The 24,954-nt window shown below is 39.5% G+C and overlaps 1 protein-coding gene across 4 annotated transcripts in view; it reads left to right on the top strand.

Moving 5' to 3' along the window:
* USP6NL (USP6 N-terminal like) overlaps positions 1-23,961 on the top strand; it is a 213,217-nt gene extending 189,256 nt beyond the window's left edge. For all 4 annotated transcript variants that reach the window (XM_054016532.1, XM_054016540.1, XM_054016528.1 and 1 more), the window contains 2 exons: positions 4,871-5,023; positions 19,946-23,961. In XM_054016532.1, coding sequence (XP_053872507.1) covers positions 4,871-5,023; positions 19,946-21,396 — 1,604 coding nt within the window. In that variant the 3' untranslated portion in view covers positions 21,397-23,961. The remainder of the gene's footprint in view (positions 1-4,870; positions 5,024-19,945) is intronic.
* The last annotated feature ends 993 nt before the right edge of the window (positions 23,962-24,954 follow it).

Raw genomic sequence — 24,954 nt, 5'->3', positions numbered from 1 at the left:
CCTGAAGGGGGGTTCCAAAGAGGATGGAGCTCGGCTGTTCTCAGTGGTGGCAGATGACAGAACAAGGAGCAATGGTCTCAAGTTGCAGTGGGGGAGGTCCAGGTTGGATATCAGGAAAAACTATTTCACTAGGAGGGTGGTGAAACACTGGAATGCGTTACCTAGGGAGGTGGTGGAGTCTCCTTCCTTGGAGGTTTTTAAGGCCCGGCTTGACAAAGCCCTGGCTGGGATGATTTAGCTGGGAATTGGTCCTGCTTTGAGCAGGGGGTTGGACTAGATGACCTCTTGAGGTCCCTTCCAACTCTGATATTCTATGATTCTATGATTCTATGTGTGGTGGATTTCCCTGCATATGAGCTATATGGATGTCAATATGATGCCGCATGATTAAATTAGGGTTATTTTCAGTTTCGTTTTTTTAAAAACTAGGAAAATTACACACATACAACTACCTTAAAAAGAACACTATTAAGATTGCAATTGTGTCCTCATTTTCTGGATGTCTGACTTAAGATCCTGCGGTCTGATTTACAGAATTGCTGACCACTTACAGTTGCAACTGAAGTCAGTGGGAGCTCTGCTTTGAACATATAAAGTACAATTAATCAGGTCCTAGGTATCTCAAACTGAGCACCCAAAACCAGCAGACTTTTGACCGTATCTCTCTTGGCCTCATCAGTTCCTCATCAGAAGGGTATTGTGAAATATATATTCATATTTGTGAAGCTCTCAGATATTAGTGATGAGTGCCATAGAAAAGCCGATGATGAAATTAATTGTCTTAAGCGCAGGGTTAAAATATTGTGCAGTAAATAAGGCACGGGGGCCACACATTGAACTGTGAGGCTAAAATAAAATATTAAATCACTGCTCATTAATTAAGCACCATCTGTCCTAACTTTTGAGTGCTTGACTTTGCAGCCTTCATGTTCTTTTAAGTAATTCTTATGTACTTTGTGTGTATATGTAATACCATAGGTATTTCTTTTGATTTTCATTTATGAGGTCCTAACCATACGATGCTGAGTGTGATATCAAAAAGGTACAGCCAGAACATGGCTTTGGACAAATCTCCACAGTAAGACACCAATATATTTTACAGCGTTATATGCAAGCTACACTTCCTTTGAAAACATTGCTGACTCATTTTTTAAACTTCATTTATTTTCAAGTATGCAGTGTAGTTGTAGTCGTGTTGGTCCAGGATATTAAAGAGACATGGTGGGAGAGGTAATATCTTTTATTGGACCAACTTCTGTTGGTGAGAGAGACTTTGCTAGACACTAAAGATCATGGACTGAATAGAGACACTGGATTTATGGATTATTACAACAATCTGTAACCCACTAGCAAACCCCACCCCAGCTGCTTTTTCCCCCTCACCTCCCTTTCTTTCCTCCCGCTGATTGAAGGGGTGTTAACGGGTCACTTCACCTTGAGTGGTCCATTGAAATATGTAACTACTTATGCTAAACAGTCTGTTTCTCCGTATATTTAGCAGTGATATTCTGTGTTAGTTTCCCAGACCTGAAGAAGAGTTCTGTGTGAGCGCGAAAGCTTGTCTTTCTCACCAATAAAAGATATTACCTTACCCACCTTGTCTCTCTAATTTAAAGATCACTTTGCTTTTGGAAGGAAAAGTTAACGGTTTTGAAAGATTTAGCCCTAATCCACACTACAAAATTACTTGGGTGTAACTACGTTTCTCAGGGGTGTGTTATAATTATACCGACCTAAGCCCCAGTGTAGACAGCGCTATGTCAGCAGGAGAGGCTCTCCCACAGAGGTGTAGTTATTAAGCCGAATGAAGAGCTCTCTCCCGTCATCTTAAAACGTCTTCACCAGATACACTACAGCGGAGCCAATGTAAATGTTTAGTGTAGACCTGCCCTTAGGCTAAGTTCACCTTCAGAGTCTGTATTTCAAAATCTACAGAAGCATTTTAGAACTGTTTTGGTTCTGGTAAAAACAAGTGTTATCCAATGATTAGAGCAGGAGGATCTCGGATTAGGAAATCTGGATTCGGACCCCACTTCCCACTGAATTGCTTTCTGACCTTTGACAAGATACTACTTTCATAGAGCTGCAGTTTTATCATATGTTAAATGGATAAATTATTGTCCTCAAGTGGATTGAGATTGTTGGCAAAAGGTGCTATATAAAACAAAATACCTAGGTTTACTACATGGTGGTAACTGTTAGATTATTTAGATGGACATCCATACCTAGAGAAATGTACCATTTCTGTATCTGTGTAGTGCTCTGCACAATGGAGACCTGATCCTGACTGGGGCTTCTGGACATTACCATAATACCTTACCAAAGTGCAATAAGTTTATTACAGTCCACAGGCATGGTTTGAAATTGTACTCCTATTAGCGTTTGTTTCACATATATTTTGCAGTAAGAAGAAATACAGACATGAGTTAAAGCTTTAAATTTTGATGAGTAAACTCTTTAAATACTGATAATCACCTACACCTAAAAGTAATAAGGTTGCTATAGGTTTTTATTAGAATGTACTGGAAGCAGGGGAGCCAACACCTGAACTGGAGTTTTGAAATCTAAAAGCAAACAAATCAAGGATTGTATGTATTGCAACTTTTTTTGAGAGAGAGTTGGTCTAATGATCTGAGCATATGATTTAGGAGCCTGAACATCATACTGCCAGGGTAAAATTTTCAAAAGCATTCATGTCCCATTTTCTGAGGTGACTTAGGAGCCCAAGCCACATTGACTTTAAATCAGACTTAGGCTCCTAAGTGCATATGTCACTTTTGAAAGTGGGTCTTAGGCTCCTAAGTCACTTAGATGCTTCTGAAAATTTTACCCCTAGTCGTGGTTTCAGTGCTGTCTTCTGTGTCCTTGAATAAGTCATATGGGCCCATCAAAGAAGTGTCTATGGCTCCATGGGAGTGCAGCAGTCCATGTGGAGGAGTTTGCAGAATTAATATCTTAATCTCGCTAGGTAATTTACCCCATTTAACTATGGAGATGCTGCATCGGGGGGAGGGATAGCTCAGTGGTTTGAGCATTGGCTTGCTAAACCCAGGGTTGAGTTCAATCCTTGAGGGGGCAACTTAGGGATCTGGGGCAAAATCAGTACTTGGTCATGCTAGTGAAGGCAGGGGGCTGGACTCTATGACCCGTCAGGGGCCCTTCCAGTTCTATGAGATAGGTATATCTCTCTCTCTCGCTCGCTCTCTCTCTGGAGCTGCTTATTAGTTCATAAAATGTTTTGAAGATGAAAAATGTTTATAATTGTTACACTTCTTAAAATGTTCAAGAATCTAAAGAACAAGTAATGGTAGGAATCAGATTTGAGTCTTCCTCTTTATTTGCAAACATAAAACCAATGTAATTCTTGTCCCACCCCTCTTTTTTTGGTTTGATTTTGTTTGTTTTAAGTGAAGAGTGTTCAGTCTCAAGCCTCTGAGAAGCAATAGTGATAATTTGGAGGTTTTTTACCTTAACACTGGCCTTTTAAACATGTTCAGTATTAGCACCTCACTACATAAAAATATCAAAGACGCTTGGAGTATATCTAGACAGCAAAAAAAAAACCTGTGTCTGGCCCATGCTAGCTGGCTCCGGGTCATTGGACTCCAGCTGTGAAGGTGTTTCATTGCTGTGTAGACTTTCAGGCTCAGATGTGAGCCCAAGCTCTGGGACCCTCCTACCTCACAGGCTCCTAGTGTCCAGTCTCCAGCCTGGGCGAGCCCAGAAGTCTACACAGCAATGAAACAGCCCCGCATGCCTGAGCCTCGCGAGCCTGAGTCGGCTGGTATGGGCCAGCCATGGGTGTCTTGTTGCTGTGTAGACATACCCTTTGAGCCGTGTTTCCTGAAGGGAAAGTCGGGGGAAGCACCAAGGAGTGGACCACATTGGGAGGCAGAGAAGAGGCATCATGGTCAAACCTCTGATTTGTTCTCCAGAGACTCAGCTTTCAGTCTTGTCTGTGCTTAAAAGTTTTGTTTTTATAGCTACTCAGGCAAAACCCTCCTAGGGTAGACTCATTTATACTATCCAAAAAGTGTTTCTGCTGGTACAGCATATTCTGATTCAGTGAGCAAAATAAGCTATACCAGAAAAAAATCATTTTTTGCTAGTATAACTGCTTCTAAAGAAGGTCTTTTGCTGGTATAACTAACGTCGTAAAAAAAAAAAATCATCCCCCTTACCTAACATAGCTGTGCTGGTAAAACTTTTTTATAAAAAGTTGGTGTTTTAGCTGTTATGACTGCAGAATAAACCTTCAGAATGTGACCTGGATGTAACTGATGCAGCAATACATATCTGAATCTGCAGAGAGCCTGAAACAATCTCTCTTGCTCTAAACTGCCACAGTCATTTCAATGAGTACTGACTCATTTGCAAATGAGGGCACCTTAAATGTCTTAAATTTTCACTGCTCTTCAAAGCATTTTGAAAGGAGGATGAGTATATTATGAACCATTTCCCAAGGTGGGCAGGGGATGGAAGATATATACATTGAAAAAAAATCTGTAGATTTTAATGTCTCATATCGGACTTTTAGGGGTGTGTGACTAGTTTCATTTTTCTGAAGAGGGACTCAGCTTTAAAGTTTCAAACATTGACTTAGAGAGAAATATATGGGTATGAAAAAGAGAGAAAATATTTAGAGGGGTAATGTGTGAGTGTATTTTTTAGCATGCTTAGTAAATGTCTAGTATAAAATAACTGCCTGTGATTTTTTTTGTTGTTGTTTAATTAGTTTAGATGTGTTTCATTCCATCTGCAATATCGTTAAAGAATCCGTAAAGGCATTTCACCTCTCTAGTAGACTTTTTCTGTGAATTTTTATCATAAAAACGTATTTGTCCACAATAATGTTCTTGTTCCAATCTAGAACATCTGCTGAAATTACAAATGGAAGAACTTGTAGAATTTCTTCAGGAGACTCTAGCCAAGGATTTCTTCTTAGAAGATGACTTTGTAATAGAGCAGCTCCAAAATTCGATGTCTGAACTGAAACGAGCAAAGTTGGATCTACCAGCAGCTGGTAAGAAACGTCCACCACACATACTGATCTGTACCTTAAGAACTTTTTGAACAAATTAAGTATATAGTTGCCCACTTGTAAAGTGTTAATTGCCTGCCATTAACATCCATGAATACATGGTTTTCTCATCACTACAAAGTGGTTATTGTATTTGAATGACTTTTAGGTTTATAAAACAAAACTGCCATCTTGAATCCTGAGCCTGCTACATTTAAAAAAAGTTGTTAGCACTTAATTGTATTTATATGCAACACGCTTAAACTTCCTAGGTTCAGGTAACTGTGTAATTAACTTTATTAAGTTGAACTTTTAAAATAGAGATGTTTACAAGCAAGAAGATAAAAATCAGAGGATGCTTACTTTTCAAGCCAACAAATTTCAGTCCAAGGTTCTATATTGTTTTATAGATTAGTCACTGCACAGAACTGCTATTCCCCCGAAATATAACAAGAACAAAACATCCTCCTTTTATTCAAATATACCCTTTGAATTCCTTCTAGCTAGTCATCCTTTCTAGATCTTGAACTGATTTACCTCCTCCTTTTTATTTTCAGAGCTATGTATGAACTGCGTAATGGAGCACTCCTTTCTGCGTAGATACTCTTTCACCTTTTAAAAAAAAAAAAAAAAAAAAAAAAAAACCTGCATCTTAAAAAATATCAAATTATCTTGTGATTATTTACAGCTCTCTATAGCTATAAATAATACAATTTTATTATAACACAAACATATGTTGAAAGAATATTAAGGTTGCAAAGTCAAGCACTCAAAAGTTAGGAAATGCCAGAATTAAGGTTGCTCGGACAACATTAATTTGGCCTCCTTCTGTATATGCATTGTGGATACAGTCTTTAATTACATGTTCACTCATTTTTTATCCTTGTTCATTGTGTGGCCCTAGACTTTATTTAGTGCAAACTGTTCAACAGTGTCCAAAACCAGGATTACTAATTTCCTCATGCAGTTTCCCCCTCCCACCTATTTGTTCAGTCTACTTCATGGGTTCTGAAACTGGGGGTCGGGACCCCTCAGGGGGTCATGAGGTTATTACATGGGGGGGGGGGGGGTCGCAATCTGTCAGCCTCCACCCCAAACCCTGCTTTGCCTCCAGAATTTATAATGGTGTTAAATATATAAAAAAGTGTTTTTAATTTATATGGGGGGGGGGTCGCACTCAGAGGCTTGCTATGTGAAAGGGGTCACAGTACAAAAGTTTGAGTACCACTGGTATTTCTCCCATGCAGTCTGGTGGTTGTCCCCTCTGCATTTGAGTCAGGTGACTTCTTGTGCCGCATCGCCTGGATGCCAGCAGGAGTGGTCATTGTGAGCACAGGAGAAACAGGCTCCCCACCTCAGTTCCAGTGCCAACCCCACCACAGCCCAGAGCAGCTGGCAGCTGCAATTACGGGAAAGTCATCCGGCTTTGCACCCCTAGCCCTGGGATGGGGCAGGCTCAGTTGCTCTGCTACAATGGCACAAATGCGGTCTGAAAGCTAGAGCTTTCCAAAGAAAAGGTCATCCGATTTTTTTTTTTTAACATTGCAAAATGTATTTTTCCCTACATTTGGTCTCAGAAACTGAACTGTTTTGGCTGAAATTTTCCACAACATGGAGAATTTCAGCCCAAATGGTGAAGTTGGGTAAAGTTATAAGACTCTACTTTCTGTTGCTTATCATGGAAAGGGTTGGGCTGCCTTAATAACACGCAGTGCTACTACCCCAGTATGGGCTGGTTCTGGGCATTAGAAGGTGGGAGCATCTCTCTCCTGTGTTCCTCCTGCTGTCACCCAGGCAGCTTGGAGAATGAAGCTGCCTGACTCAAATGCAGAGGGGATAAGAGCCAGACTTGAGGGGGAGTAGCTTGTGACAAGGAGCTTGTGGGGTGAGGGGCGGGAGACTGGGACTGGGCAGCTGGGGCTGGCTGGGCAAGGAGACTGGGACTGAGAGCTGCGGGGAGAATGGGACTGGGTGGGCAAGAAAACTGGGACTGGGAACTAGTGAGGCAAATGGAAGGAGGTGAAGGGGAAGGAGGACAGATCTAATGAAGAGCCAGATTGCAGAGTGAGAGTTGGGATTGGTTGGGCAAGGAGAGTAGGACTGGGAGGGAGGGAGGGGGGAGATGGGCAGTCTGGGACCATTAGAATGCACTCCTCTCCAGATCCTGAAATGGAACCCATGATTCCTTAGTCTCACCATTCCTTTGCTGTCACCAAATATCTGTGAAACCCACTGGCAAAGCATCTCTTCATCCCCTTCTCGTGCTGGTCAGTTTAGAAGATAACAAACTACTGCTGTGAGTTATTCCATTAACTCAAGTGGTAGTGGTCTGTGTTGGTGGATCATAAGGGTCAATACTGCTAGTGACCCAGGTGGTGTCACATGGTACCACATGATGGATTTTTTTCAGTTTTCTTTTTTTAAAAACCTAGGGATTATGCACATAAAACTAAGTTAAAGAACGTTATTAAGTTATAAAGTCAGCCTATCAAAATTTAAGAAATTCCAGAATAAAGGTGCCCGTGCAACATTAATTTGGCCTTTGCACCTGCCTGTGCATTATGATACACTTTTTAGTTATGTGATCTCACACGGTTTTTTCCACGGGACCTGTGCCTCATTCCAGTGTGTGGTGTGTTATGTATTTGTGGGGGAAGTATGGGTTTTTACATTATCCTGTGAGGGAGATTAATATGTAGTGTTTCTTTATTTGTTGGAAGCAGAAGAGAGTTGTTGTGAAGTGCAGAATTTTTACTGTCAGTGGAAAGATGCTGCACGAGTGTTAAGAGATGTCCCCTAACTTGGCATTTCCTTGCTATTTAGGGTTTATTTTGGGGGGATGGGAAACTTGATTAAGTTTTGGTTAATGAGAATTTCCTAGGGTTTTAATAGGACAATTAATAGGATAAGCAACAAGGGCAGTTTAGGTTCGACATTAGGAAAAACTTCCTAACTGTCAGGGTAGTTAAGCATTGGAATAAATTGCCCAGGGAGGTTGTGGAATCTCCATCATTGGAGACGTTTAAGAGCAGGTTAGACAAACCTGGGATGGTCTAGATAAAACTTAGTCCTGCCATGAGTTCAGGGGTCTGGACTAGATGATCTCTCAAGGTCTCTTCCAGTTCTCCGATTCTATGGTTCTATATGTAGAGTCAGTAACCCACCCTGACTTCCCCTGAGGTGTACAGGAATATAGAAGTAGCTGGAGATGTTTGAGGTGGAGATCAGGGGAGAGAATGATCAGAGGGAATAGTGTGGAGAAGGGAGGCTTGGAGAACAAGAACACCTTGGTATGTGTCTCACCACCCTGGCATCCCTGGGACTCTGATGAGGCAGAGGAAGCCCTGCTGGAAAAGGGATGATTGGGTACTGGTAGAGAATGGGGACTTGTTTTCCCCCACAACTCATCTCATCCTGGTGCACCAGGGAGATGGGGTGGAGGACTCTAGTTCTCCATCAACAAATGAGATGGGACAGTTGAGTGAGCTAACTAGGCAGTGGATTGTAGGGTCCGTCCTTACCTAATAATTCCGGCACATCCAGTGTTTCTAGGTTAGGGAGCCTGTCAAGTATGGTATTTGTTCTGCTGGACCAGGTACAGCTCTTCAGCTCAGAGGTGTCTCTGTCAAAGCCATGGAGCATTGATAGAAGTATGAGAGCCCCTGCTTTGGAGATCTCAATTCCTCCCCTTTGGGAACCCTGTTAACCTCTCCCGCCCTCCCCACCGGCCTGCTCGAATGTGCCTGAGTTTATAGCATAGAGGAGATATGCACACACTGGTGTTCCTTGTCTCTTACTTCAAGATGAGGGAGGGAAGCAAGAACCAGGCCGGACAGGAATTCTCCCCCCATTTTCAGATTCCTGTTGAAAAGAGAAAGAGGCTAAATGAAGTTTCCCAATCAGATGTATGCTCCAGTGGGAGTAAAATAATCTGTGAAAGCACTTTCCATTTGATTTTCTTCTTCTGAAGAAGTGTCAGACTGAGGGAGACCTTCCTATGCTGTTTCTCCTCATGATAGAAGTCATACTTCTCTTCAGTGTGTAACCCACGTTTATACAGTGCTGCTCTGACCCCCTTCTAGGGGCTAGTCCATATACAGCAGGGGTTCTTAAACTGGGGGTCGAGACGCCTCGGGGTTGTGAGATTATTACATGCGGGGTCACAAGCTGTCAACCTCCACCCCAACCCCGCTTTGCCTCCAGCATTTATAATGGTGTTAAATATATAAACAAGTGTTTTTAATTTATAAGGGGGGGGTCACACACAGAGGCTTGCTATGTGAAAGGGGTCACCAGTACAAAAGTTTGAGAACCACTGATTATATAGGGCTACAGTCTTTGTGCTGCAGAAGCTGGATTCTTTAGGTCAGGCAGTAGGAGCTCTTCCTTTTACATCCAGAGGTCCCTGGTTCAGGCCTTGCTGTTGCCCACTCATCCTGGAGTGTCACTTTAAAGCAGAAAGAAAGATTGGGTTCATACCAGTTCTCACTGATAGTAGTGAAATAGGACAAGTGTCCAATCCTAGGTCTCCCTGGGGAAGGGAGTGAGGTGTGCACTAAAGATGCATGTATTTGAGTGTTTGATATATCACAGAGGAAGGGGGTATTTAGGAGTAAATATCTCTGGGGAATGATGATCCATGGAGGTGCAGGGCATGTATCGCTACCATGAGAAATTCTGGAGATGGAATGCAAGTCATACTCCACAGTAGACAATGCATATCTTGTTTGTTAAAAGGTGTGGCCCTTGATGAACCAATAATAGTTTGTTTTCAGAATTTCTTTTGCTCTTACTTTGGGTAGCCAAAGTACCACTGATATGAAAAAAAAATAACTATTTTTTAACATGGTGTGTGCTGCTGCTTGGCTAAAATCACTGCAAAGAAAGCTAATTATGTTTTATTGCTGGATGTGGGGAGGAGACTTCGATTTTTGCCTTAGTAGCCTGGGAAACTCTCTGTATGTGTAGTATATTTTTGTTTGGGGTGCGTGGAAATATTACTCACCTTTTTCACAAAATAAATATAAAGTACCTTTATCCTAATCCTCAGAAATCTAGCAGATTTGTCTCCTGTTATCCTTAGCTGAGTAAGTCTGATGCCTCATTTGTTCTTCATATGAATTTCACAAGCCTTTGATTTTTCTTCACTCTGATGTTCATTTTGGTTTTTCTAATCACTGTCTTCAGGCAATAATATTTTTCTACAGGCTCTCAGCATTCTCTAGACATTTAACCTTGCTCAAATGTCTATCTGTCTGATTCTGCTACCTGCATGATCTTTAGCCCTTTTTATTTATTTATTTATTACATAAACTTGTCAAATCACTATATGCCATGTAGCAATGCTTAGAAAAACTAGTCTGGTCATGTAAGCACCCATTAGAGTCTGGGGGGAAAAAAATGTTTGTTTTATTTTTTTTTCTCAACTAAAATTGGAGGGAAATCCTTTCTTACATTCTTGCACTGAGCAACAATTACACCTTTAATTGTTATGAACTAAAAACCATTTAAAATGAACATAAAAATATAGCCTTCAACAGACTGCATCAGTATCAGTCATCCAAAAATAGCAGAGAACTAATTAAGCTCAGTGGAATTCTCCATCTGTCAGTCTTTGTCAGTACAGGAAAATCCAGACACCCTATATGGGCAGGTTGTGGTCAGATATCAAAAGAGGTATTAACTTTGCCCAGCACTTCCAGGAGGAAACCTGCAACAGAGTTCCCTTGGTTTCTTCTTGCATGGCTTTAAACTCAGAACCAAAGAGCTCCCTTTCTTCAGAAGAAGGGGAGGGGATGAAGAGGCAGAAAAATGTCAATATTTGTTTTGATTTTTTTTTTGTTTAAATGGTTTGCCTACGTGTGTTGAGATGAAGCCATTAAATACTTAGTGTGAACATCCAAGTTCCAGGAGCACAATGAGATCACAATCAAGTTAGTTGCCATGAAGCTAGGCATAAAGCATAGGGTACCCACTGAAATGCCGAAGACCAAAGCCAGGAATATTGTTCATAGAGCAGATTGGAGATCTTTAACCTTTCTGTCAGAATCCTCTTGGGAGTCAATCTGTGCCAGGATGGCCTCTGCTAACCTGGTGGAAGCTTTAGGAATGTGGAATGCTTCAGAAGATGCCTCATAGTTTCAAGCCCCTCCTTTCATCAAGGCACCAGGAGGAGGACTACAAATGCTCATGTAGGGGCAAGCAACCCTTCTGAGATTTCTCCTCTGCATCCCCTCAAACAGTCTTAGCAGAAGAGAAAATAACATCTCCTGGGGCCATCGCAATGCAGTGAGGGCCACACGGCCAAGGAACAACTTCTAAAATCTGCTAATGCACACTACCTCTAAGTCTGCATGACTCCAGTCTCCATCCTCCTGATGGATCCTTTTGGAACAGGCTGTTACTCTGTGGGTACTTTGCTCTGTAGATAAATGGGTAATGAAAGTAACTCATTGAGTTATGCCACTGAGTTCAAAAAAACTCCTTAACACAGATTCTTTACTTGCCCAGTGTCAAAAAAAATCCTTTGAAATGCTCCTAAATTATGGGAATAACTTCCCACCTATTCTCTTAGTCATAGAATCAGTAACAAAATCAATGTGCTTCCAAGAGGCTTGCCTCTACCTTCTCTGTAGACCTTAGGTAGTTGGGTGGAAACTGGATTCTGAGTCTAAAGTTCCTGAACAAGTCAGTCAGGTCAGACTTCAAAATTCGAAGATCCTGAAGTCCACTCTTGCAGTCACCTACCATCCATATTGTGACCCACAAAGTACAAAAGAGGCCCAAAAAATCATCCTGTGACCCAAATCTCACATTTCTTCATGTCTGTAAAGCCTTCAATGGAGCTACACCAATTTAAAGTAGCTGAAAATTTCTCCTGAGGTCATCTAATAGGCACTGCTCCACTTTTACATAGGCACTATTTCTGTCAAATTCCAAACTTAGAATCTGCCTTTGTCCGCTTAGTCATTTTACACTCTGTGTGTGTAGTAACCCTTGCTTTAAAGTTTGGCTGCCTCAGTTGCATCCACATGTCTCGCTTTTGTGTGTGGAAAAAATAGTGGAAAGTTTGAATATTATGTTTTTCACAGATTTTGTTTTTCAGTTTAATATTTTTCTATGAATTCTGCAGCCGTGTATGTAATAATTTAGTGATAATCTGCCAAAGGATGTATGTCGTTAGCTGTAAACGTTAGACAGTGAAATGCATCTTACGACATTGACAAGTAAGGCAACAAAATTATGAAACTCTGCTTGATTTACTATTTCTGATGCTATGCATCTTTTATTGTTTTTTGTTTCAGAGGAATTTGGGATTTTTCATTTATATGTTTGGAGAAAACAAACGTAGCTATTTTTTAATTTTTGTACTGCATTTTATTTATTAACCAACTAAACCAAAATGCATTTCTATCATGTGTTTCCTATAATTTTTCTAGTGCTTGTCTGATGTGTATTTTCTGATATTATAAAAGGATAGTAGAGCATGGAATGGTGTTATTTCCAGCAATTTTATATATTGGTTCTGCACTATTTAAAAATCTTTTATTGTTTGACCTCTTTAGTTTGCACATTTTTATATCGCTATAAATGAAATTATGATGCAGCTGGTGGTTCACAGTTTTTTTACTGAATCTTTCAGTGCAATTTTTCTCAAGAAATGTAAGAATTAGTGATATAAAATGTAATGTGATTATAACTAGAAAATGACTATAAAAAGTCACCTTGCTTTGACACAAAACTGTCCTGGAAGTCTGTTAAGCATTTTTCACTAATTGCATTGTTTTTAATCTAAATACAAATGTTTATAATTATAAAGTGAGTTTTTGCGACCATCAGCACTGCAAACCTAATATAGCTACAGAAAAGCAAACTGTGTATTCTCGTCTGCCTCATGCTCCATCATCAAAATTGCCATCCAAGTTATAACTCCAGAATCCCCTTTCGTTGATGATGGCATTTTGAGGAGCAAGAAGCTAGTCTGACTTTCTGATAGCAGCTTGAACATCCGGAACAAGCAGTAACATTTTAAAAAGTCATTTTTGACTTGTAAATGGAGCAAATAAGATGGAGAAAGTCACTGATGCTAAATAAACACAAAATACCAAGATGTCATTTTAACTGAATAATTTTTCTGACCCTTTACTATGCTTGAAAACTGTATTAGAACAAAGTGTGTATATGCTTGTGCTGAAATTAAGGACTAGACTGTTATTCACCGGAGAGAGCACTTAAAGCACTTTAGTCCAATTATATGTCTGTTATTCAATGCAAGAAGCTGTTAGTGCCTGCTGAAGCAATTAATCTGTAAAGTCTTGTAGTTGGGATTGATTTCCACTGGGTGGTGACAGAGACTTTTTAGATCAAGAGTAAGTCAGTAGAATAAAAACCCTTTTAATATGACTCTAATTTCAGATCATTTTAGGACTAGTTGTATTGACTTCTTTGTTTTCCCCCGTTTTTTTGCTGCTCTCTCTGGTTTTTTGTACTGATGTTGCATGGACTCCCCTAACTTTAGACACAGGATAACCAAATCATTACACGCTTCCACACAAAAAATGGCACAGTATCAACTGTGTCGTTTCTCATGCAGAGTTTCTATCAGATTCCTTTTGAGGAAGGCCCAATAATTAAATGTTTTGTTTAGTTTCTTGGTATGTTAAAGGGGAGGAGGAGGAAGAATACAATTTCACACCTCACTATGCATCTAATAATGGCAGGCTAAGAAAAATCCAGTTGCCCAGAAAGCTTGAGAAAACAAAACCAGCACATTTGGGCAATAATACTGTTAATTGCTGCTGCCAAAACAGCCACCAGCTGACAGTTTCCACTTCATATTTTCTGTTTTTTTTTCAGTTGCCCTATTAATATTATCTTTTGGTGCAAATGCATCTTAAAGAGAAGATTTGTTAACCTCTGTAAACTATATAACAATTCCCAGCCCAGAAACAACTGTTAACTCGATTAAAATGTGCCCTGCAGTCAAACAAGTGAATATGCCCTGAATGTTAGTAAACTCAATCTTTGGGCCAATGGTGGAAACTAATTCCAGTTAAGGCAGCAACACTGAGAACACCCTGTTGCTAATTCTTAGGTGTTCAGCTCTGGGGACTCTTAACAATTGAGCTTAAAAATCGCAGTTGAAGGGGTCAAGGTAAAAGCATGGCTGAGGCTGCAGGTGAAGCTTTAGGCTGAAGTGTGGTGGAACATGATGCAGAACTTGCAAAGGAATATTTGGCATGTTACCGTGACAAGTCATGAGATGTTTTATTTGCATACTTCTTCTCAACAGAGGGGCTTGCGCTCGCTCTCTCCCTCTCTCTCTGTTTCTATGGTTATTTGCTTGCTCTTTCACTCTGGGTATTTCTTTTTATTTTTTTTTCTCATTTTGCTTTTTTTAGAGGTGAGGATATGAACCTGTTTTTCTTTTTCCTCTGTTCCTACCAGCACCCGACATCGTGGTCTTCCTGTTCGCTACTACCCCCCAAGTGTCTCCTGGTATTTTATCTCTGGCTTTTTCACAACATTCATGTACATGATTTGCATGCTTTCTTTGTGAGTTTGAGCCATATATATTTGCATTAATATGCATGGTGATGGGTGTGCAAATTATTCTTCCTGTTTTTATTTCATGTGCCTCAAAGGATTTCATTTTCTTTAATTTTAGGTTAAATTTAAGAGCTCTTATTGTTTTCAAGGGCAATAAATTATTCTTGGCATCTAATGCAGTTGGTAGCCCCTAAGAATGATTGTGGATTTACTGGGAGTGACCAACACCCTAATTAAATATAGTCTGTTTATAGCTTAAAACAGTGTTCTTTTTGTAGGAGGTGGCAGTGGTTTGGAATATGCCTTTATGCTGTAAGATTCTTGTTATTGGACTATGCCACTACCCCATCACTTTTGATGATGTCTTTAGCCTTGGTTGTGTTATGGTAAGAGGTGAGCAAACCTTAGTGAAAATTAAGCTGAGCATGACTGAGCCTAGGATCCAGGTATGTGTTTTGCTGCTTTACCTGTTAGGAAAACGGAGCATAGCTAACAGAGTTTAGTAAAGTGGCTGTATCTAAAGTTTGGAGTACAAATGCTTCTTGTACTCCAATACTCTGCTGATCCAGACAAGATTTTCGATGTTTGAGTGTGAGGCCAAGTTAATTTGTGTTGTGTGGAGGCTTTATGATGAAGATATAAAGCTCTGTCTTTTTTTATCCTATATCTTATCTTTTGTTTCTATGCAGACTCTAAGCTCCAGTGTCATCAAATCATAGAAAGTAAAAGCCTGGTATCACGTTATTAGAATGCCCACGGTTTTATCTTTCGAAAGAACAGTTGTAGGCTTGGAACATTTTGGCTGTTACTCTGGTCTTAATATTCAGTCTAAAGTTTAACAGCTTCACAATAGTGTTCCATAACTAATATTACGGTGTAGGGTTGTTCTGACATCCTTTTTATGACTATAATTCAGGTTATTGCATACATCATATAAACCACACACACCAATGCTAATGCACTTGGTTACTGTGAACCATGCGAGAAAGATTACAGAAAATAATCTTCAAAGCAATGTAGAATTCAATAAAAAATGTCTGCAATATTCTCGCTTGGGTTTTATGAAAGCTTAATGGTAATTAAGAGACCTTAAGTGTGTCGAATTAAAAAAAACAAAAAACTTATTGTTCAACCAAGCACATTTCAAAGGATTCCAATCTGCTCTATGTGAATTTCTTCAAGACTGAAAGAGAAGGGAAAACAGTTGATGCTTTTAAATGTGTATATGCAAATACAGAAAGCATTGATGTAGGTACTGGAAGAGCACTGGAATGCATATTTAAATATGAATGCAACTATTTATTGTTTGAAAATAGATTGAATACTTATATTTCAAGCATGGAAGACATTATTGACAAAGGAGGACCATTTTTTCTTAAGAGGTTTATTGCATACAAGCACATTAAATTATCTGTGTTAAAATTACATCATTATAGTTACTGATGGGCCATTTTCTTACAACATCCCATAACACCTTATGGATCACCTGAAAGTTGCAAACTACTTAACAGCATATAAAACCAAGATCACTTCTGTATAATTTACACAAACTTTTTTTTTGAAGGGCATATTGTATGTATTTACTTCCCGATTCAGACTTCATTCTTATCATTAAAATAGACAGTTTAGTATTACACAGAATTGCTTCATTTTTCTGAAATGCTGTACTACTTAATTTAAAAAAATTCATTGAGACAAATAAGATGGGAAAAACTAACGACATATGGCTCTAGTGTTGGAATATTTATTAAGGGTGAAATTCACCCCTGTGCAGAAGACAAGCACAAGGTCTTAAGTTCTGCATACACCCTAGTTGGAGGGCGTAAGTGGGACATAAATGATTTAAAGGTTTTGCAGAGCCTCTGTAGGGAGTGAATTCCACCCCCTACAGAGGGGACAAAAAGAATATGGGACAATTTTTTTAACTGTGTGATGTAGTGTTCAGTATATTGTCTTGGAAAGCCATCGTTATGAAGAAATCTCTCAGCATTCTTAAAGCACCTGTCATCATAGTTTCTATGTACTCTATATGGATTGTTTAAAAAAAAAAAAAAAAAACCAGAGCCATGCAGAAAAGCAGTCAGTTCTTTCTTACTGATCATGTCGTCTGTGCGATTTGAGTGCACTTGCTGATTCAGGTTTTCTAAGACATTTATGGATTTTCTATTAGCCCCTTCATAGTTTCTCTCTTTTTTATGTCTTTTTCTGTGTCTTGGAAATTTGTGGGGAAAACAATTCTAACTTAACTTTATTTTCTTAATCGTCAGCTTGAAAGGTTCACTTACCTTCTTTTGAAATATAACTGTAACAGAGTGGCACGATCTACCCCTCTGCATAGGGATGCTGGACTCTTCTGTGACCTATCAGGCTAGCAGGGGTTAGTGCCCTGCATAAATCAGCTGAGTGGATTCTGCTGACTCTTTGTGGCAGGAAGCTTGTTAACTCTGCCAAGTTTTGAGACCACCTGATTGGAGTGAAACCAGTGATAGACACGAGAAAACTTAAGAACAGTCAGGCTGGAAGGATTAAGTTTAGGCTGACGTTTGTTTTAAATTACTACTGCAGCAAGACCTCAGGCAGGGGGTAAGTTTGACCTTACACAACACTGTAGACTTCATTTGGAGCAGAATGAGAATGACCACCAGCATACAATAACTATGAAACTGGCATTAGTTAGGCAAGCAGCAAACAGAGACTTCTCTGTTAAACTCTCATTTTGTTACTTTGTCATCTCGCCCACCCTCATCACGTTTCTGTTTTGTGGACCTGTCACCTCCTGTCTGACACCTAGACTGTAAATTCTGTTTTTATTGCCTATGCAGAATCTAGCATGATGTGGCCCTGATCCTTGATGACAGTTCCTATGTGCTATCCAATGATAATCTCAGTTTCTGCCATCCCCCTTTAATGAGAATCAGCTGTCAAAGATTTAACTCATATTGTTTGTACAATTTCCATGACGCTATTAATACTTCTAAACATTATATTTTAGAGCAGGAATCGTCAACCTTTGGCACATGGCCGGCCAGGGTAAGCACCCTGGTGGGTCAGGCCGGTTTGTTTACCTGCCGCGTCCACAGGTTTGGCCGATCGCGGCTCCCAGTGGCCGCGGTTCACTGCTCCAGGCCAATGGAAACTGCGGGAAGCGGCGCGGGCCAAGGGATGTGCTGGCTGCCGCTTCCCGCTGCCCCCATTGGCCTGGAGCTGCGAACCGCAGCCAGTGGGAGCTGCAATCGGCCGAACCTGCGGAAGCGGTAGGTAAACAAACCGGCCTGACCCACCAGGGTGCTTACCTGGCCGGCCATGTGCCAAAGGTTGACGATCCCTGTTTTAGAGACACAAGTATGTCTGAGTGTTCGTTCAGGTGCACTATACAGAGACGCAGAATGAATTGTTCATACAAATAACTGGTGATGATGAGATGTTAACTTTTAACTTCAGATTTTCCAGTGATAGACAAAAGTTGCATGGTCCTGTGTCTCTAGTGCAGCAATGAGGATCAAAACACTAAATTATTTCTCTACCAACAATTTTACATAGCTTTTCTATATAATTTTTCAGCAAAACCAAGGCTTTTTTTTCTGGCCTTGCAGTTTTTACTTAGTAAACTGATATATGATAGAGTTTATTTGGCTATCCTGTCTGATTTTTAAAAGTTACAGGCAAATTTTCAAACAGATTGTGTGGGGGATGCATTTAAAAATTACATACTTAACTTTTTTCTATTTATAATATGAAAGAAATTGCTGTACGTAAGTAGGGAAGCTACAATTTTACAAGGTGTGGAAATAACTTATTTACCAGTATTAATTTAGAATGGGAAAATAGCTCTGACTGCTGAAAGGAGAGAGTAATTTGAACAGAAATGTTGGTATAAATAGTCATATGGGCATTATCAGACAGTCTGTATAGCTCTCATTTCTCTGTTTATAATTAAGTTTTTACATGGTTGCAATCTGGAATATTGTGTCCCCTTAAGAGACTGACATTTAAACATTGAATGATGGAAGATATGTTGTGCTCATAACCAAAAGAGAACTCTCCACTTATATGCTGCTCTTAAGTAAATGCTGTTGTCTTTTACTGCCATCTTTGTCAGAACAGAAATATTAGTGTTCCTATTTGGCATTCAGATTCCGTGGTGATGGGGACCTTAGTAGTATCTAGATATTTAAATAAATTCTCTTCAAACTACAATGATCATAAAAAGAACTGAAGTTAAAAAATGAAGGTGGTAAGCATAATCTTTTAGCTATACTATACATTTTTAATAGGGTCATTATGAAAAGAGGCTGATTGGTTGACAAAGCATTTAAGTGTAACTATCTAATGTAACCATTAGTCAGTTTTAGTGAACTTACTGTTCAGTGTTTAACAAAAAATCTGTGTTTAAAAATTAAAAGCTCTTGCATACTTTGGGTGTATAGCTACACTGGATACCCATTTTTCTTGTGTTTAGAAGTCTCTTGGCCTTGTGTTTCATCTCGCATGGTATAGTTGTCTAGCATAACTGCACACCTGATTGCATACTTATACTAACAAAGTTAAGAAACAAGCATTTATATGCTGAATTTATTTCTGACTCCCCTGGGGTCATTGGTGTGTGTGTGTGTGTGTGTGTGTGTGTGTGTGTGTGTGTGTGTGTGTGTGTGTGTGTGTGTGTGTGTGTGTGTGTGTGTGTGAATAATATAAAGGGCTTCAAAAATTTGCCAGACAGCTGCAAGCCAGTGGTCTAAACCTAATAAGGAAGAAGTATGAGCTCAAGGATAATGGGCTTGTGAGAAACTCAGCAGCTCACCTTCAACTGCTGAGCAGGAGGATTGGACTGGGATTCTTACCAAGGTTTTGTCCCTCAACCTCTGTTATGGACTCAAGGTAGAAGGTCACTAATAAAATTGAAGTCTTCCTTCTCTATCTATCTTCTGGAAGGGAGAAACAGCTATCTCTTTCCCCTTCCTCCAGAGCCTCTTAACTACTTCGGTGGAATGGGACTTCCTAATCTACTCCTGCCCACGAGGTTTTTGTGGGGATGAAGAGGGTCCCCTCCATGAATACTCCAGTAGTCCACTGCTAGTTGCTTTCCCAAGCAGCAGTAATGTAAAAATGACATGACAGTTCTCAGTTGTACTTCTTTCCACAATGTTCAGTATAACAGTGGTAAAACAGACCCGTATCTTAGACATTATATATAGACCAGAACAAAAACCCTAGATTAAATATAACTGAACTTTGGGTCTGAGATCTAAATCCAGAGTTGAATTTGGCTGTCTGGACTTTTGTCTTTTATGTAGAGTGTGTGTGTGTGAGAGAGAGTTTAACACACACACAGAGTTCCATATGAAGAAACTTCAATTTACTTTATTACTTATTTTTTAGGTAAAGAAGATGAATTTCCAAAGAAGCCGTTGGGACAAATTCCATTGGAACCTCAGCCTGCCGTGCTTAATCTTACTCATATGCTCAATGGACAGAGCAACACTAGTATTTCAAGAACACAGACAGCAAGAAGGACAGAAAGGAGACTATCTCCTGAAAAAGTACAAGAAGATTCACCAAATAACCGAAGAAGAATTAATTCACTGGAAAAGAAGCCTTCTTTAAAACAACAAAAGCCTGGACCAGCAGTCCGGAGTGAGCTATCTAAGAATGACGTAGATATCAGAAAAAAGCCTCAGTCAACAGTACAAGACAATTCTAGACAATATAACAATGCAGCTGCTAACCAAAATTCTAATGCTACTTCAGATACAAGAAGGGGATTTGTACCTAAATGGAATAAACCTTCAGATATCAAAGTTATTGAAAAGACTACAAAACTTACCGTGGAGGTAAAAGGTAGGTCAGTAAACCATGCTATTTCAGGCACGCCACCAAGTCCTGGTGAACCACAGCCATTGAATGTAAAGCAAAAGATGAGGGGTTTGGATGCTGATGGAGGTAAGCGAGGGTCTAATGCATCGCAGTATGACAATATTCCAGGTGTTGACCATGAGAATGAGAATCCTGTTGAGGAGATGCTAGAAAGAGCTCATCCGCAAAGTCCCAGGAATGTAACATACTCTAGTAGTCCTAGAAAGCAAGGTGCAAAAATTCCTGGCCCACTAAAAATATCCAACAATTATGCCATCAGTTCCCAACAGAGAAGCCCAAGATATTCATCTCAGTCTGATGGGTCAGATCACAGATCAAATGTTAAACAGCCACCACCATCTTATAGTAACCCACCTACGTACCATGGAAACACTCCAAAGCCTGCCTCCAGCGCAATTAGTGCAAGTTTTGTACCTTCACAGTATAATCATGGGAATCGAACCAACACTTCTGGTAGACCATATGGTTCTGTTTTTTCAACAGATTTTTCTCCAGATAAACCACATATGAACTCTTATCCTGCCAATCACCAAAATCCTATTTCTCCACCTTCTAGTCGAATAGAAGTCTTACCTGTTGATGCCTATCCTGGCAACTCTAGATCACCCTCAGGTGTCAAATTTATAATTCCTCCAGTGGATTATTTGCCAGACAACAGAAAGAGGCCAGATGCTGCTTATATGTACAGACATGAGATATACAGGCAGCCCTGGAACCAAGATGCTAACCAAAGCCACTTGGGTAATTTACAGAAGTATGCAGCCAGTCAGCCAACACCTTTTCAGGACCATAATCTTCCAACTGTTTCTGTGGATAGTCCAATAAGATATAGGACTTCACCAACCTTGGAAGAACATGGTTCAGCACAATATCAATATTCAGGCCCACCAGCCCCTGCCCAGCACTACAGAAACCAAAATGATGGGATGTCTATGCATGAATCAGTGCTTCTGTGAGAATCCATCAATGCTAACTAATAAGCAAGAACTGAAAACATTAGATATATATTGCTGTGTTTATAATTGTCCAAGTCAGTATTTTATACAGAACGTGGGCAGTTCATGCAGTTCTCCGATAAAGTAATAACATTATTTCAAAGCCGTTTTAAACTTTGGCTGAAAGGTAGTTGAGCTTTTAAACTTGCATTGAACCTGTTGAAAGGGATCTGATGCATATAAACATAGCAATAGCAGTAGAGTCATCTGCAAAATGTGTCTAACACTATCATGTTTCTGAAATTTAAATAATTTGCACAGAGCTATAATCTTTCTGCCTAGCAACTGTAACACATTTGCAAGCTGTATTTTGACTGACATTACAATGCAGTAAGTGTGCTTGTGCAAATACACAAACATGTAGCTGGAGAAGAACTAAAGAGTCTAAAATGTAGCTGCATTTACTCTTGGGCTAGGTTAGTGAAGTATTTTATTTCAGTTTAATTATTTTCTTTGTAATTTATTTGATAAATGACCCATTCATTTTGGATGGCCTTTCCTGTCTTTGTATACAAACTGCCTCAGTAACCCAGGATCGGATTGAAGATGGAGAGATGCTCTGGGTTGTTAATGTAATCTTACATGGGATGCTATTTCCCAGTTAATCTCCATTCCTTTGGCTGCTATCTTGCCTTTCCCTCTTCCAGAAGGAACAGACAAGCAAACCATGGAGCCAAAAAGAGTGTCACTCTGATCTGGCCGACAAATGGTGCTTAAAATCAGGGCAGTCTGAGTGTAGCCAGTCTTTAGGGTCTGGGTGAACTTTCAGCACGGAGTCTGTACCTTTGTACCCAAATCCAATGTTGCAAAGCAATGCTTTGTGTTCCCATTTAAGTCCCCTGAACTATTTGAGCACAACATATACAATGCTAGAAGCAGAAATGGTGCTGCATTCTCACAGCATGCAGCCTTACCATGGGGTCTAACTTAGCAAACCATAGTGTGAGCTACTGGCTTGCCAAACAGTCCTCTTACTGGTATAAGAGTATTGCCAGTTACTTGAAACTTGAGGGCCGAACATGGGGGTTGTGTAGCTATTTTGACCCTCTGTGTGTGGTGTAGGGTTGCCAACCCTCCAGGATTGTCATGGAGTCTCCAGGAGTTAAAGATTAATCTTCAATTAAAGATTGTCATCTGATGAAATCTCCAGGAATACATCCAACCAAAATTGGCAACCCTAGTGCTATATGAATGCATTCAGTGCTCTTTCCCATGAGCTTGATAATGTCAGTTCAATGACATGTTTTGCTTTTGCCCTCCTTTTTCCAGAAAGCAATAGGTTCATGTCCAGGAATGGGCAAGTGCTGCTGCACTGTCAGGTCATTGAGAGATTGTGTGATGTGCAGCCCTGGACTGTTAATAAGAAGCTTAATAGACTCTTTGTAATTAAATATTTTTTTTAAATTAGTGTTTGCAGCCTTTTGTACTCTACATTCTCCTTGGCTTTCATCCACTGTGAAAAGAAAAAAAAATGCAGGTTAAGTGGCATACTTGGGGTGCAGTCTTATGAGCTGCTGAATGTAGGAATTGCTAAGCACTCAGAACTCTCATTGAAGTTAATGAGAGCTGAGGGTGACAGACCTCTTGCAAGACTGAGTCCTTAAATCTTTTCTGTTAAAAGCTCTAATACTTAAATACCAAAACACTGGTAGGTTCGGGACACTTAAAAATCAGTCTTTCTTTGGGGAGGTTTTTGTCAATTTGCATTTTCTTGAGATGTGTTAGCTGAGTACATTGAACACTAGAAAACAGATCAATTTGTCTTTTAAAGAATGAGCTGTAGTGCCTATTCTTGCTGCAGGTTAGCTGTCTAGGTTTTAAGGTACAGAAGTAAAATGTTTGTTTGTTTTTAAAAATGGAAGTAACATTTACTATATTTCACACACTTCTTTTGTGTATATAATGAGCGGTGTAATTGGTGATGACCGGGGCAGTTTTATATTTTAAAGATTGCAAACTGCAGTGAAGGAACAGTAGCTAAGCACTACACTGAAAAACTCTAAACTGAAATTGAGATGATGAATAGTACTTGGGCTTACCTTAGTTCTGATTGCTTACAGCAGCTTAGCAATGTATGTATATAATGTGGTTAAGTGTAATAATCCCAAAGTTTTAACCATGGTTCTGTGATTCATAATAAATAAAGCTGTACAATTTACTTTGTGCTAGCAGCCTGGGACTGCTCCAAAATATGTATCAACACTAGTAAATACTGTAGATTTTTATATATAAAATATATACACACTATTTTCTTATGTCCTCTGCAACAGTTTTTTAACTGTTTATTCTATTTTGATGTGCATTTTTAACATGTATAATAATAATAATAAAGTCTATGTTATGTGTCTTTTTTTACCGTGTTTGATTATGCTTGTAGGCAAAAGCCATAATTCTGGTCTTCCCAGGATAAACTATTATTTTTTAAAAATTAATGGTATACTCTTGTATAATGTATGCCCTATTTAATTTGTCTGTATGTGTTTTCTTTTAGACTGAGCAATATCAATATATAATTCAGAAGTTACAGCTTATAGTCTTCTTCATTGCTAAACCTAGCCCTCAGCAATGGCTTTAGAAACGACGAACTGAACTGTCATTATAACTTTCCTGCCCTATCCCAGTGTTCTCACCCTATATCCGTCAACAACAGTGGACTTATTGACATGATAGATCTATACAATTTTACTAATCAGACTGAAAAATATAATTTTACTCAGGATTTGTGTAGCAGTGATCTGTACTGTCCTAAAGGGAAACTGGCACATCATAGTTTGTAGAATAAAAGTCTTATTTATGGGTAAACTTCATCTGCCTATTTAAGGTAAATGCATTGCAAGCATCAAAGGAATTATTCATGTTAGTTACCAAAAAGCTCAATATTACAGGAAACAGTAGGAGACAACTCTATCTGTAGCTTACAGTAAGAAACAATTCTGCATTGGCTGGTGTAATGGATTAAATGTCCTGACTGGAGCTTTTCCTTCTCTGCTTTTTATAATTCTAAAACGTGCAAACAGTAAATATAGCTCCATAAACAAATGTAGGGCCCATTTTTTCCTTCCGTAACACTGGTGAAGTCAGTAAGAGTTGTACTCACACAGTTGAGAGCAGAACTGAGCCTTTATGGTAAAAGTAACACACATCCCCCACAAAAATGAATTTAAAAGTGCCAGTACTGATGCTGAGGAGTTTAGCAACTCCTTGGCCATGGCTTAGGAGAGCTGTCTGAATGTTAGTCAAAAATACACCTTTGAAATGAACCACTCAATAATTCCAAAATTTGATTTGAACAGTAAACAACATCAAAATGTCAAAAAGACAGAACAGCCTAGCGAAGCAGAGAGGTAAATCCCTTTGATTCTCTGAGGAACACATGTACATTTTCCAAGAATATTTTTTTAAAGATTCCTACCCTGAGTTTCACATTATCCTAGATATGACTTTGAAATTGGACTTGCAAATTATAGATTTTTTTAAATCTCCCCCGTGAGTCCCATTACACTGCCTGCACAATATACG

This window comes from Malaclemys terrapin, chromosome 1 (assembly GCF_027887155.1).
Source record: "Malaclemys terrapin pileata isolate rMalTer1 chromosome 1, rMalTer1.hap1, whole genome shotgun sequence".
In the NCBI taxonomy this organism is placed as follows: Eukaryota; Metazoa; Chordata; order Testudines; family Emydidae; genus Malaclemys; species Malaclemys terrapin.
This window is presented reverse-complemented; position numbering and strand designations above follow the sequence as displayed.